Source organism: Bacillus rossius, chromosome 1 (genome assembly GCF_032445375.1).
Source record: "Bacillus rossius redtenbacheri isolate Brsri chromosome 1, Brsri_v3, whole genome shotgun sequence".
NCBI lineage: Eukaryota > Metazoa > Arthropoda > Insecta > Phasmatodea > Bacillidae > Bacillus > Bacillus rossius.
The window spans coordinates 303475613-303491448 of NC_086330.1; the positions used below are offsets into that span (position 1 = coordinate 303475613).

General features: G+C 37.0%; 2 protein-coding genes across 4 annotated transcripts in view; one reads left to right on the forward strand and one right to left on the reverse strand.

Annotated features, from left to right (window-relative positions):
• Positions 1 to 15836, reverse strand: part of LOC134527840 (uncharacterized) — a 374694-nt gene that overhangs the window by 354937 nt on the left and 3921 nt on the right. The gene's annotated exons all lie outside the window — the stretch shown is intronic.
• Positions 1 to 15836, forward strand: part of LOC134527841 (S-phase kinase-associated protein 2) — a 111582-nt gene that overhangs the window by 3239 nt on the left and 92507 nt on the right. For 2 of the 3 annotated variants that reach the window (XM_063360791.1, XM_063360792.1), the window contains exons 2-3: positions 1909 to 2035; positions 2779 to 2941. In XM_063360791.1, coding sequence (XP_063216861.1) covers positions 1909 to 2035; positions 2779 to 2941 — 290 coding nt within the window. Of the gene's footprint in view, positions 1 to 1905; positions 2036 to 2778; positions 2942 to 15836 lie in introns of all 3 variants that reach the window. The other variant, XM_063360790.1, reaches the window with a different exon arrangement.

Genomic DNA, 15836 nt, shown 5'->3' on the forward strand with positions numbered 1-15836 from the left:
AAAACAGTCTAAACATTTTAAGGATGCAAAGAAAAATGATAGGGTTCAATTTTCATTTATGTAATCAGTATATATTTTTTCTATGTGTAATATAATATTACTTTTATTGCTATCTTGGTAAATATTTATTTTATTTTGCAACCGAACATATCTTTGTCAATTTGCAGCTGATTATTATACCAGCTTAAATACATGTCTCAAAGTGTCACACACGCAACAGTCACACACGCAACATTTGCAAAGTTAAGTTTGCATGTGAAAATATTGGTTTTGAGGAACATTGACTAGATCATCTTAAAGGTGCACATTTTATTTGTGCTACCAGCAAGTATTGATCATTTTTATCTTTTAATAAAACAGAATTTTAACATTGATTTCATTTCCATCAAAGAGGGGTGTATGCTTTTGTCACGCACGCAACAAAGATTAACAATTTTTTTTTTGCAAGTGTTATTCTCCTTAACCAATTGAAAAATTTATGACATACTTATCTAGTTGTAGGTTAATATATTATAAGAAAAAAAGTGATATTTATTATGACGTATTCATTATATAATTTTTATATTATTAAATCCACTGTCAAAATGTCACACACGCAACCATGGAATGACCCCACTATGGATCCCAGAAGACTCAAATTTGAATCCTGGTTTGCCATCTTGATTTGATTTTTTTGTTTACTGAAATTACTTCAGTCAAATGCCATTGTTCTGACCAAGTGCCATGTGGACAATGAGGTTATTAGAGACTGTCACACACGATACAAACATGGGATGTTGGAGAAGGAAGCTGCTTGTGGCCTGTTGGGAATTCTGAAAATCACGTAAACGTTATGTCAGTCTGGCTGGACTGTGATTCAAGCAGCGTGTTAAAGACAGTTCAGGAGGAGGATAAGGAAAAGTAGGGATTGCAAATAAAAAAAACCATAAATTGCATTGACTGAAGTAGAAAAATATATAAATTGAAGTAGAAGAAATTTTAGAATTTTGGGGATCAACATTTTTGTAATTTCTGAATGTAACTTTTCTGTATTGAGGGGAGTGATGGTAGCATTTCCTAGTAGACATTGTTTTACATTTGCCATCACTCTCAGAAATTCTGTCGAAGTAAATGTCTGCCAGTTTAATTTGTGTTTGGTAAGGTTGTTCAGTCATAAAACATAACAACAGTGCGAGTTGCATATTGTGGTTCTTCAGGTCATTGAACAAACTGTGGTGCATGGCTAGACTGTAATTTTGTCTCTCACCAAGATGATCTCCCCCCGACTTCTTACGTATGTGTCTGTGTGCGTGTCTGTCTTGTTGTGTGTCCGTATGTCTGTTCTGTATGTGTGGTGTGTGTGTTGAATCTGTGTGCGTGCACACGTGTTTTACATGTGTTGTGTGTGTGCATGCATGTATGTGTGCGCGCGCATCCATCTCTATTGACGTCAATGTTGACGATAAGTTGCATGCCTGCAGGGAGAAGAAAAGATATGATTCACTTCATTCCCGTATACATGAGAGACATTGGGTGGTGTCTCCAGCATACCGTGGGGTTCTGGGAAACTGTTGGAAAATGCTGACAAGCACTACCCAGTATCATGGTGGATGGATTCCAACCTTGTATCAACCATTTGTTGGTAAAACTCAAAAGGCATTAGGCTGGGTAGAAGTGTCGGATTCCCCATTTTCCCCTCTCCATCAAGGCGGTGGTTAGACCCGAGTTTTTTACATGTAGGAAACAATGTGGTCCTTGCCATGGGCCAGTGGTTGCGCCTGTTTTCCCAAGCTCTAACTCATCTCAACGTGCTTATATGAGAGCGAGACATCACACCATGATTTATCCATTCATTCTTGTGAGATGTGTACCTGAGGTTGAGCTCTGTGTCATAACGCTTGCGCTGTTGCATTATTTTGCTGCCAGCAGGATGAATAAGCGCAAGCGTTGCGACGATTGTGCTTCGGACTGTGTGAAGCACCTGCCGCTCGAGAGTCACGACATGGAGCGGGACGTGCTGGAGGAGATGGGGCTGAGCATCATCGAGGATGAGTTGGTGAGCATTGCATTTGCTTGGGGGACTAGGTTTCCTGTTCATTACAGATGTTTTCTATAGTAAACCTTGAATATTTTATTGTACACAATGTACATAACAGAGGCCAAGATGGTTGGGTGGTCTGATCACTCGCTTCCCATCAAGGTGATTTGAGTTCAGTTGGAATTTTTCTCTTTTGGGAAAAGTAGTGGATGTTGCGGGTGGGTTTTTTTTTTTTGGGGGGGGGGGATTTCCATATTTATCCACCCAATCATTCCTTTTATTGCTCCCTCTGTTTTTTTACTACTCATAGTCTCAAATAACTCTCCTAATAATCAGTTTGTCCACATGTTCATAATTGTAGGCATAGGATGTTATAGTATATAAACAAGTCTTTGGAAGGTCTTTTCCCGGGGTGTGTACCTGCATATGGAAGCAGATATTTATGAACAAGGGTACAAAATTGCTTCTTTTTTATGGCTAGCATCATTGCAGTATGCAGTGAGATATACTGGATCACATTTATGTGGAATGCCATATTGGCAATTTACACTTTTAACCATTTGTATGGTATGTAGTGCACCATATATTAATGATAACATGCAAACAAGCGTATTTCTTTCTTAAGGTGTTGACTTCCGTATATCACTCTCGAAAAAAAAAACCTAGAATTAATGTGCAAAAATATTACCAAAAAGTACTGAAAGTTGTGAAATGAATTGACTGGTTATTTTTGGACACCAGGATGTGTTCTCTCCCTGCAGGATGTGCGTAAGAGTGAAGTGTCGCTGGATGGGGTGGAAGAGGTGGTTTCGTTGGTGTGCAATGGTGATGCACCGGTCTGCGAGGCCAGTGGGAAGCAGGGTGTGAAGCCAGCTCCGCCCGACAGTTTCTTCCTCTACCGACGGAAAAGACAGGAAAGCTCAGGTCGGCTACTGTGTCAATTGCTTTTCAAAGTGGATTTTCCTGTGTCTAGTATAATTATTGCATTTACTTTTTCATAGTAATCGCACACTACAATCAAGACAAATTAATTAAACTAAAGCATATTTTTCCTGTTAGCAAATTATATATAAAATAAAATCTAAAATAAAAAAAAATATGTTCATACTCATTGTTTTTAAATTCTGGCTGTAATGACTTGAAATTCAAATGAGTTTTATGTAGTAACCCTTGGATTAATTTAGTCTTCATTTTATAGTGTTAACTGAAAGGACTCTGAATATGTGATGATAAATACCAAAAATTGTATTTCCATAAAGCATTACAAAACATGGCTGTACTACTAATTAATCATGGTAAATAAATCTTTGCAGTAACTTGAATTATTTTGGTCTAAAAAGAAATTAGTTCTGTGTTGTATAACTTGTAGAGGGAAAGTTGTTTTGGCATTTGACAACTTACGTAGCCATGGTTGCTACAGGACTAGAAAACCGGGAAATGTCAGGGAAATTAAAATGGTCAGGGAATTCCGGGAAATGTCAGGGAAAATTCTACGAATTCTGGAAATTTTAAAGTTGCTTATAATTCAAACAAAGCTTTGTTTTGATGCGCTCGTACCGCTACCGAACGACTCCGCTAAAAGGCTGCTGCTTAAGGCACACGGCAACTGCAACTTTTTTTTTTACTTGGTCTACGATTGTCCGTTGCAATAGGCTGTTACAACCACCCACCATAACTTCTGGCCAATCCAGGCACTCGTTTGTTCATTAGCGAGCCCAGCCTTCATTTGTTCGTGTTTTGATCCTTTTTAATTTGCCCTTGAGACTTTGTGTTTTGTTCCATTCCATGCAGTGAACTACAGAACGGGCATGGCGTCGTTCATCTTTTGAAGGCTATTTTCACGTGGAATAAGATGAGTAAAAAGCTTATTACGTGAATTTAAAAGCGTTGTTTCAAGTGAAGTTAGTTTTTGATGCGATCATAAGAAAATAAAGTGCATTTTGATAAAGCAATACCAATTCTCATTTTGAAAACTACCAAGCTGGTACGAAAACACGTGGGTTTTGTGTGCGGTTATGTTTTTGCATTTATTCTAACTATTTTTTTTAATTACTTTTTTCCCAACCGTTATAATCCGTGAGTTCTGTTGCGTGACACTTACATTGTGTATAAAAAAATATGCATAACTGAACATGTTTTTCCCCAGAAGCGTTAGTTAACATTGTAAGAATGTAAGAGTATTGCATGTTGTAATGCTGCTATTGTAATTCTCTAACGAGGCCCGTTATATTGCTAGGTGTGAATTTGTAATAGTTTTTGTATTTGTGTAGTAATATTTTTTTAAGAATTCATAAACAATAATTTTTTAACCTAACCTGAAAATATTATGTACTTTTTTTTTTAGCTTAGAGATGTCGAAGAAAACTACTTTTAAGGATAATTGGCTCAAGGAGTCACAGTTTCAGCATATCAAACCCTCTGCTAAAAACATAAATTCTGCGTACTGCACTTTGTGCTACAAAAGTATTCAACTCAGCAATATGGGCCGAAGAGCTCTCACCAGCCATGTCGAAGGAAAAAAAAACATTCACAATTCTGCCGTCAAAATAACTCAATAAAAAAACCTTATTTTACCTCATGTTGAAATTTTTATATTACATTTAATCATATGCACGTTAATATTTATGGTATGTACTTCATAAGAAAGTCAGGGAATTTTTCTCTTAAATTTCTGGAAAACAGGGAAAAGTCAGGGAATTCTAAGATTCTATTTCTGTAGCAACCATGGTAGCATGTTCTCGAGTTAGTGATACCATTAACTGTTTGTGTTTGCTCCTGATCCAAAATTAAAACATTTTACAGGGAAGCTTTAATGTAACTCATCTGTAATGTACAAACCAATTATATAATGGTGCATGTATTTTATCTAAATAACCGTTGTAAATTTATCTGTCCATGCAAAGAAAGTTGTGGATACATCCAGTTAGCAGTGCAAAGAATGTTATGAGTAGGGGCTGGAATAATTAGCATCTATTTTTTACAAAATTAACATCTATTATTGTAAAATTAGCATTTTAAATGAGACTTATTCAAAAATTAATATTTTCCTTCTAAATATTTATTAAATTAATATTTACGTATGCAAATGCATACAAGTAACCCTCTAGATCACTTTAGTAAAAAAAATAAATAATTATGCCTTCCTAGATTAAAATCACAAAAATGATTAACAATTTCATTTTACTTAAAATAAATTGGCCTTGCGATATGCTAGCAAACATTTAGTCACAGTTTTAATTCTACTATAATTCACAAAACAACTGGATTAATTGGGATGGGTTATATTTTGACGTTAGGGTCAGTCCATATCAAGTGGTCCAGCTCTGGTTGCTCGACTATTTTTAAAAAAATTCATAATTTGAGCCTTGTTAACATTATGTATTGACAGTTTAAAACTGACACAGTTAAATTTTTATTCTCACTAGTTTGATTATGGCAGCCATTTTTTTGTCATGGGGCGCGACAATTTTTACATTTACAAGGGTTCAGCTACATTGCTATATCTTGGCTCTGGTAGGCCATATCATGATGAAACAAAATCTGAGGGGTTAAGCACATTTTAAGCTACAATTCTGATGACAAACCATTTTTTTAACATCACTCAATCTTGCCAACTTTAAAGGTTGAACTTGTGCCTTAGAATTGCAAAAATTTGCATTTTCATAAATTTTTTTAAGAGTGAAGGCAGTATCTGTTGGGCTTCAAAATATTTATGGATGTGCTTATGTAATAGTAGAGTAAATACAAATTATTTGGAGTGTGAGACTTCAATACTTTTTTTTTTTACAATTTTGTAAAAACCAGTTTTTTCAGATTTTTGCTTACTTTACGGCTTAATATCTCTGGTGGGCAGTTATCTAAAAATCTTAAATTTACACACAATTAAGTACTCCATGGTACATAACTCCTGTAAAAATTTAGACTTTGAGATTCAACTGGTTCGGTAGTTACAGCCTTGCCAAACTTGTGTAAAATTGCATTTTTTTTTGCAACAATGAAACTATAATAAATTCTAATTATATTTTTAAAAATCTTAATACCCTAAAATTGGCATTTACTATGCAATTGAAAAGAGTTCTCCGACTAAGAACATTAAAAAAATATGCCTGAGATGTTTACCACTGTTTGGAGTGTGCAGGTCTTAACAGGCACGGACTTGCTCTAGTATGGTCTGGTATTTGTTCCATCCTGTTAGTCTGCCAGCAGCTCTGGTATAGGAAAGGTGGTTTGTGTTTCCATGAAGGTTTTTTGTTTTTCGGTATGGAGAAAGAGTGTTCAATAGGACATTTAACAAATGAACAATGCCACAAATGTGTTTATGGTTCAGTGCAACAGGAATTGAAGAAAATCTGTGTGTTTAGTTTAGAACAGCAACAGCTAATATTTACCAGAGTTTCTAGTGATGTTAAGTCTGTATGTAAGTACCATGAGATTAAGTATCTTATTAAATATCACCATATATTTGGCCGGTATTGCAGTGATCCTTTACAAATACATAAAAAGGCAATCACAAAAGGACTTAGGGAAATACTTCCTGAACACATGTATAAAAAAACAAACTACAATTTACTGCTTGTCCCTGGTAAGTCCTTGTGTCCTACATGCTACAAAAAAATATTTGTGACAGCAAATGATGGAACAGGGGACACATGTGATTCAGACTTTATTACAGAGATTGAAAAGTTGGGAAAAGTAGACAATGTATGTACTCAATTAGGGGTTTCGCCAGCATCTAAAATAAGGAAATTGGGTTTAGATAAAAGACCACAAGCAATAGCTGACAAGATCAGTAAAGTTTCAAATGTTTTGAAAAGAAATCTTGAGGAATCTTTTGATGAAGTGATGGAAAACAGATAAGCAAGTGAAGAGTCTGTAGAAGAGTTTGACGAATTAATCAAGAAACTGAAGGATAAATGTGCTGTTGCAGGAAAAGAAATGAAAGTGAAAATAATTAGTTTACTTCCAAATTCATGGAGTCGACTAAGAATAACTCAAGAGTTCAATGTATCTGATCGTTTGGTAAAACTGACAAGAGACCTAGTGAAAGATCAGGGCATTCTACCAGAGTTGGGAAAGAAAAAGGGTTTTGGCATTCAATCAGAGGTGGTTACTACAGTCCGTGAATTCTATGAAAGTGATGAATACAGTCGTCTTTGTCCCGGAAAAAAAGACTATTTATCTGTAAAAATAAATAACATGAAATGTCAAAAGCAGAAGAGGCTGGTGCTTTGCAATTTGAATGAATTGTTTGTGGAATTTAAATCTAAACATCCAGACTGTAGAATTGGAAGATCAAAATTCATTGAACTCAGACCTAAGTGGTGTGTCACAGCCGGATCATCGGGAACACACAATGTTTGTGTTTGTACTTATCATCAGAATGTTAAGCTAATGGTTGACGGTGCAAAGCTTATGAAAGATTACAAAGACCTACTTGCTATACTCGTTTGTGATATGAGTAGTTAAGAGTGTATGATGGGCAAATGTGTTAAATGTCCAGGAAGTGAAGCCCTAGTATCTCTGTTTGATGAATTTGAAGAAAGTGATGCCATCCCAGACAACATAATTTTTCAACAATGGACCACAACAGATAGAGTTGAAATGATAACTGTTATTCAGCCAAAAGAAGAATTCTTTCTGTCCCTTATTGAAAAACTTGATTCACTTAAAACTCATCATTTTATATCAAAGATTCAAAGTCAGCATTTGAGAGAGAAGAAGGAGAAACTTAACGAAACAGAGTGCATTGTTCTTGCAGACTTCGCAGAAAACTTTACATTTGTTATCCAAGACGAGATTCAGAGCTACCACTGGGTAAATCGCCAAGCAACTGTTCATCCTTTTGTGTATTATTACAAAGAAAACGATAAACTTCTAACCCAATGTGTTTGTGTAATCAGTGATCATTTGGACCATAACACAACAACAGTGCATACATTTCAATCTCATCTTATGAAACACTTAAAAGACACTGTTCCTTCGGTTCAACATATAATTTACTTCTCAGATGGATCATCAAGTCAGTACAAAAATAAGAAAAATTTAATTAATGTCTGTCACCACAAGAATGATTTCGGTCTTAGTGCTGAGTGGAATTTCTTCGCAACATCACATGGAAAAAATGCATGTGATGGTGTTGGAGGAACAACAAAAAGGGAAGTAACAAAGGCAAGTCTTCAAAGAACAGTCAAGGATCACATTCTTTCCCCTGAAGATATGTATATGTACTGTACACAGACTATTAAAGGTATCAAATATATATATGTTAAAGAAGAGGAAATTACAGCTCGACAAGAAGAGTTGAAACCTAAGTTCGACAACTGCCAACGGCTCCCTGGAACACGAAAATTTCACCGCTTTGTTCCTCTCACCGAGATTATAATGAGATGCTATGCAACGTCCAAATCAGAAGAGTATGAGGATCTTCCAGTTTCAACCAAGTCCATCCCCATGAATCTTCGGAACAATGACATTATCGCCTGTGTGTATGACGAACAGTTGTGGCTAGGAGTCATTGAAGAAGTTAATTTTGTGAACAATGATATTTACGTAAAATTTTACAACCCAGCTGGACCTAGAACATCATTTAAGATGTCATGTGCAGACAGTGTGTGGGTGCCGCTTAAGAATGTGTTGAGGAAGCTCAGTCCATCAGAGCTATCCACAGCAACTGGACGTTCACACAACATTTCAGCATCATTATCTGAAGAAATTTCAATGCTGTTTAACAAACATAAGAAATAAGGTACAAATTAAAATCGTAAATCATTTGTCTGTTTAAAAATGTGATATAGAATGACTGTTATAATTAATATTTTTGTGCATAGTATACATGTGTTTTGGCAACAAACTTTAGTGTAATACTTTTTATGACTTAGTACAGCACTTACAGCATATATATAAAATAATTAAGAACGTATATAAAATTACTAGGGTTGCTTTTATTTATGCAAATAAATAAAAAAAATTACGAGTTTGGCAAGGCTGTAACTTCCGAACCAGTTGAATCTCAAAGTCTAAATTTTTGTAGGAGTTATGTACCATGGAGTACTTAATTGTGTGTAAATTTAAGATTTTTAGATAACTGCCCACCAGAGATATTAAGCCGTAAAGTAAGCAAAAATCTGAAAAAACTAGTTTTTACAAAATTGTAAAAAAAAAAGTATTGAAGTCTCACACTCCAAATAATTTGTATTTACTCTACTATTACATAAGCACATCCATAAATATTTTGAAGCCCAACAGATACTGCCTTCACTCTTAAAAAAATTTATGAAAATGCAAATTTTTGCAATTCTAAGGCACAAGTTCAACCTTTAAAGTTGGCAAGATTGATTGATTTTAAAAAAATGGTTTGTCATCAGAATTGTAGCTTAAAATGTGCTTAACCCCTCAGATTTTGTTTCATCATGATATGGCCTACCAGAGCCAAGATATAGCAATGTAGCTGAACCCTTGTAAATGTAAAAATTGTCGCGCCCCATGACAAAAAAATGGCTGCCATAATCAAACTAATGAGAATAAAAAATTAACTGTGTCAGTTTTAAATTGTCAATACATAATGTTAACAAGGCTCAAAATATCAATTTTTTTAAAATTGATGAAGCTTCCAATAAATTTTTTTTTGGACCACTTCATATGGATTGACCCGTTATCTCAGAATGCATGTAGCTTGGGTGCATCTCAGAAGTACGGTAACAAAAACTAGTGTAGAGATCAATAACCAGAGAGACTCCACCTGAGTCAAGTGTAATAAAGTTTTAGGAAACACAAGTAACTGTAGTATTGCTGTGGTTTACTTCACACCACTAAAAAGCAAGAAAGAGCAGGATGTTTTGTTTTCATTTTATTAGCATGCACCTTTCGTCTGTGCAATGAGAAATTCTGCAGCAAAAATGGTTGATGATTTATTTTTTTGTATTAACTTAATTGCTGGTAAGTCTTAGTGGCACATATGTCCTAAACAAACAGAAAGTATGAATATGAGTCAGGTAAATGTAAGTCTATGAGTAGAAGTGCTTCTTTTTAAGTGTAAGAAGATACATTTTGAACTACAATTTTCAAAACTATCAAAATAAATGTAACTGTAATATTTTATAAAGGGTGTTGTTACAGGTGAATGATATTTTAAACAATTTTAGCTCAAAAATGTATTTATTTTGAAAATTAGCTAAAATAATATTTGTTGAAAAAAAAAAAAAGTATCTAAAATGTAAATTGGCAAAAAAAATAGCATCATTAGCAAGATGCTAATTTTTCTGGCCCCTAGTTATCGGCATAAATATTCAGTAACTAATAAACTTGAAAAGTAGGTTTGTACTTAATCAGAAAGTACATTCTTTGGAATGGGTAAATAATTTTGGGTAGATGGGCTTGAAGGAAGCGTGAATCCCTAGCTGTTGCAGAGGGAGATGTTTGTAACTGACTGGGGCATACCAGGGAAGTGATACTACGATGGTTTACATTTGTTTTTCACAATGTGAGGTGCCACTGTGATTGAGTGGCCATTTACTCACCTCCCACCATGCCTGTATGGTTTTTTTTTTTGACGATGGGGTTGAACACACTATTCTTGTGGGTGGGAAAAGTGGCAGGCGCCTTGTGCCAGTTAGTTTCCTTTTGCCCAACATTCCATCAATGCTTTATTTTCTCTTGCCTCCACTTCACCACTGATGACTTTGATGTAGACTTGATGTTAAAAGGCCATTTATTACTTCATTCTTTCACCCGTTGTTACGTTGTATGTTTTGCCCGGCTAAGCGCACAGAGAAACGTAACAAAACAAAGACAAACAATGTTCCTTAGGGATTTTTCATTACGATGGTTCTACGTTATTTGGAAATAAAAGAGTTTATTAAAATATCTTTGTTTTTTTCTTTAAAAAAAAAAAATGTTTTTTCTCATCGTTACATAGCCTCAGTACACAATTTTACAAATGAATTTAGTTAGAAAAATTTGTTACTTGCACAGTTTTTTGTCTTTTCTTATACCAATTTTTTTGATGTCCAAATACATACCACAGCACCGTACATCTTGCCGTTGATGGTCGAGGAGTCTTGTCACTTGCCAAAAAAAAAAATATTTTAGTAATGTCCAAGGTACCGTCGATCGCGGACCGAAATCACACGAAGTCGGGCCGATGCCGACGCCTAGGGCCTAAATTTCTAGTTAAACAGTCCGAAAAAAAATGAACTTAGGTTGAAAAAATACGGCCTGGCCCCAACCTCTAGGTGTTAAATTGTCCCTTAGTTAATTCTCATATTGTGTCGTGACTTGCCGACGACGCAACCAACTTCGGCGACGATCGAGCAACAAGTGACTTGTTCGACGAGATTACCTTCCCTTGTAAAAGCGAAAACAAGGGAGGCAACCCCGTGGGCCAACTGACCAATCAGCACACATAATTCCTAAACATGACCATATAAGGAAATTCGTACGGGCACATCACTTGACGCCAGGGCTCGCCCTGATTGGCTGGCTAGTGGTAGCCTCTAGAGAACTTACCAGACGGTTGCTACAGCTGTGCGTACAACGTGACGCGTAAATCCCAAACACGCATTTACAAAGTGAAAAATAACTTTCTGGCGCCAGAGTGTCCGCTCTTCCTTCTGTACCTTCCAGACTGGCGGGAGTGGACTTGGCCTCTCTGGCAGTGGCGCTGGAGAGCAGGCACCCGGGCCTAAAAACGGGCTGTAAACTGCACGGCGAGGTTTCCCCTTTAGCCTTGCAGTCGGTGAGGAGATTCAGGCAACCCCGAGGTCTCCTCTGCCTGCTCTAAGGTTTCCACACACCGCTAGGAAGGTGATTGTCGTTTGAGGTGTCGGAACTGTTGCCGGTTCTAGTATCCGAGACATGAACCACCAAGTCCGCGGAAAGGGTGTGTGATGCGATTATATAGCCTCTCCACACCAAGTGGCAACCCTCTGCCTCCACGTTGGCACCGCTGTTGGGGGAGGATCGTGGTGACTATGTTGGGAGGGTTTCCCCAACCTCTGGTCATAGCACCTCTCTAACTAAAGAGGGCGCTGCCGGGTCAAACTCTGCCACAGTGCATCCTCAATTGCATGTATGAGACCGGAAATGGTGAAAGGGCTGAAACTGCGGGCAACAGCAGATGCGATAGAAACCTTTCCGGGGGGTTCGACGGCCGAGCCTCGGTGCATCGGTCCCAAAGGGCCCCATAGTGAATGGATCAGGCCCCATGGTAAAGGAGTTCGACTGGGTATGGTGGTCACGGTGTCGGGCGCCCGGGCCTAAAAACGGGCTGTAAACTGCACGGCGAGGTTTCCCCTTTAGCCTTGTAGTCGGTGGAGGTACTGAGGCAACCCCCAGGTGCTTCCTGCCCGGGCACTGTGATTGCCATTTTCCAGCCGGGGTTGATGGCGGTCGTCGCCGGAGGGGTGCAGTTGCATCCGGGCCTTAATCGGCTGTAAACCCGCCGGGCCGAGGTACGGCGGGTCGGAGGGCTTTCCGAGGCGACGAGGATGCCTCGTGGCTGCACTCTGAAGCGCGGTGGTCTGGTCAAACTACCGGCGAACAGTCTGCCGACGAGACCAAAAGTTGGTCGTAGTACGGGAAGAATCCATCATGTTTGAATGGTTCCCCGCTGAGGTTTTCTTATGGTCCAGGATTCTTGGTGAGGTAGGACTCGTACTTGGGAGTGGTGCCCCGAGTGCTTAGGGGCAGGTATCAGGGTTCCCTAGCCCATTGAAGTACCGACGTTGTGAGCGACGAGGACAGCTCCGGTAACCAGCCTGGACAGCTGGCAGAGGTTGGGTAGGCCTCCACCGGACCGCGGGTTCGCTGGGTGATTGAGGAGTCCCAGTGTGAGGCGGGAGGCCGGGGTAGGCGCCAGAAGTGATGACAACTCTAGAGGGCTAAGGGAGCATCCAACTTTCTGGTTAGCTGAGTGGAGTAGGGGGCCGGAGGTGGTGCATAAACTGAGATGGGTAGCCTCAGTCCCTTTGCATAGCCAAAAGCTCTAACGCTCCTCCTGGTTGCGTATGCGGCGTGATCCGCATCCATGCCCGTGGGGGCCCCAGGGCAGCAGGGCTAACGCTAAGAGCGCTGGGTTACCAAAGAAAAGGGGGGAAACCCTTATTCGTGACTTCTGTACCTTCCAGACTATTCTCGAAATATTACACTAACAATATCCAATAGAATTTAAAATTACCCAAAAAATTCAAATACAATGTTCAAAATTTAGTAAACAAAGTTGAAATTCATACCATATTAAAAACTTTTGTTTAAAAATGATGTCCTGTAAAATTTTTATCTATACTGCTTTAAACAAAACAATTACTGACATTAATTATCAAATATCAAAATTAATTATTATGAACTGGAGTTAACCCTCAAATTAATAATTAAGTATCTCAAGGAAAATTATTTTAATTCTCCATACCAAATTAAAAAGTGACAAATCAATCTTTAACAAAAAACACAATTAACACTTGATTATAGAGCAAATATAACCTTCAACAGGTTATACTGACACTACAAAACATTTCATTGGAAATTCATGTTCATTTGTCATTTAAAAAATATGCAAAATATTCACTATAGTGAAGTGTCTTTAGTCCAACCTGATAAAATTCTTGATCACATTAATTTGTTTACAATATCAACATAAACATACTTTACACAATAATCAAACATTGCACAGCTGATTGTCCATAATAATGTTTCATTAAATTATCCTAAAAAAGTACATACACAACTGGCAATTTTTTTTTTTTTTTTTTTTCCCATTCATTCTTCTTATGTATTGCCCATTGCAATGTAACACCATCCAATTTAGTGATAAACAATTCTACCTGTTGCAGGGTTGCCACTGGTCCCTAAAAGTCCCTATTTTTCCATAGGTCCCTTAAAAGTCCCTATTTTTTTTATAGGTCCCTAAGGTCCCTTTTTTTAAAATTTTGAAATGGAATTCATTGGAAAATTAGCATATTTATTTAATTTTTTATGAATGTGTCATGAACAGTGGCCATCAACACGCTTCCACACATCCATAAAGTTTTGCAGCTGTCGAGCTACATTTTCCTGCATCTTACTACATGTAAGTTTTACAGTATTGATATTGTTTTATTATTCTTTCAATGTTTTTATTAAAAAAATATTGTGTGAACAAATTTAAATTTTATGGGGGAGATAACATGTTACGTTGTATGTTTTTGCCCGGCTAAGCACACATAGAAACGTAACAAAACAAAGACAAACAATGTTCCTGAGGAATTTTTCATTACTATGGTTCTACGTTATTTGGAAATAAAAGAGTTTATTAAATTATTTTTGTTCATTTCTTTAAAAAAAAATGTTTTTTTTTTCTCATTGTTACATGGCCTCAATACACAATTTTACAAATGAATTTAATTAGAAAAACTTCGTTACTTGTACAGTTTTTGTCTTTTCTTATACGAATTTTAACGATATCTTTGAATTTTGATAGGATGAGGTCCAAATACATACCACAGCACCATACATATTGCCGTTGATGGTCGAGGAGTCTTGTCACTCGCCGATGAAGAAAAAAAAAAAAAAAAAAACTTAGTAATGTCCCTTGGTTAATTACCTAACTCAAGGTACCGTTGATCGCGGACCGAAATCACACGAAGTCGGGCCGATGCCGACGCCTAGGGCCTAAATTTCTAGTTACATAGTCCGAAAAAAAATGAACTTAGGTTAAAAAACTACGGCGTGGCCCCAGCCCCTAGACGTTAAATTGTCCCTTAATAATTTTTCATTTGTCTGGCGACTTGCCGACGACGCGACCGAGTTCGGCGACGATCGAGCAACAAGTGACTTGGTCGACGAGATTACCTTCCCTTGTAAAGGTGAAAACAAGGGAGGCAACCCCGTGGGCCAACTGACCAATCAGCGTACATAATTCCAAAACATGACCATATAAGGAAATTCGTACGGGCACATCACTTGACGCCAGGGCTTGCCCTGATTGGCTGGCTAGTGGTAGCCTCCAGAGACCCTTCCAGACGGTCGCTATAGCTGTGCGTACAACGTGACGCGTAAATCCCAAACAACGCATTTACAAAGTGAAAAATAGCTTTCTGGCGCCAGAGTGTCGCGCCTGTCTGCTCTTCCTTCTGTACCTTCCAGACTATTCTCAAATTATTACACTAGCAATATCCAATAGAATATAAAATTACCCAAAAAATGGAAATACAATGTTAAAAATTTAGTAAACAAAGTTGAAATTCATATAAAAACTTTTGTTTAAAAATGATGTCCTGTAAAATTATAATCTATACTGCTTTAATTACTGACATTAATTATCAAATGTCAACATTAATTATTATGAACTGGAGTTAACCCTCAAATTAATAATTAAGTATCTCAAGGAAATAAGTATTTTAAGGCTTTCCATGAAATTTAACCAAAGTAATTAATAACAATTCTTAACATATCTGAACTGTTCTCTATATCAACAAAAAAAAAAAAAAATATCCTTCACCTCAAACTTATTCTTAATATTCTTATGACCCATTTCGCAATGCTACATAACCCCCCCTACTTTTTGATTGAATTTGCAAAATTAAATCAAAAAGTACAAAAGTGTAAATTGTTGAAACAAAAGAAATAACATACCATAACAAAAGTGTAAACTAATGTAACAAATTAACATCAACATTAGAAATGCAAATCTTGACACAATAATAGCAAACCATGACTTTTCATATTATAAATCCTTAAAACAAATTTACAAAATTATAACCCAAACATTGAAAAATTACTTACAAAAAATTATTTAAATTCTCCATACCAAATTAAAGTTAATGTGTTTTAAGTTTTAAACATGAGC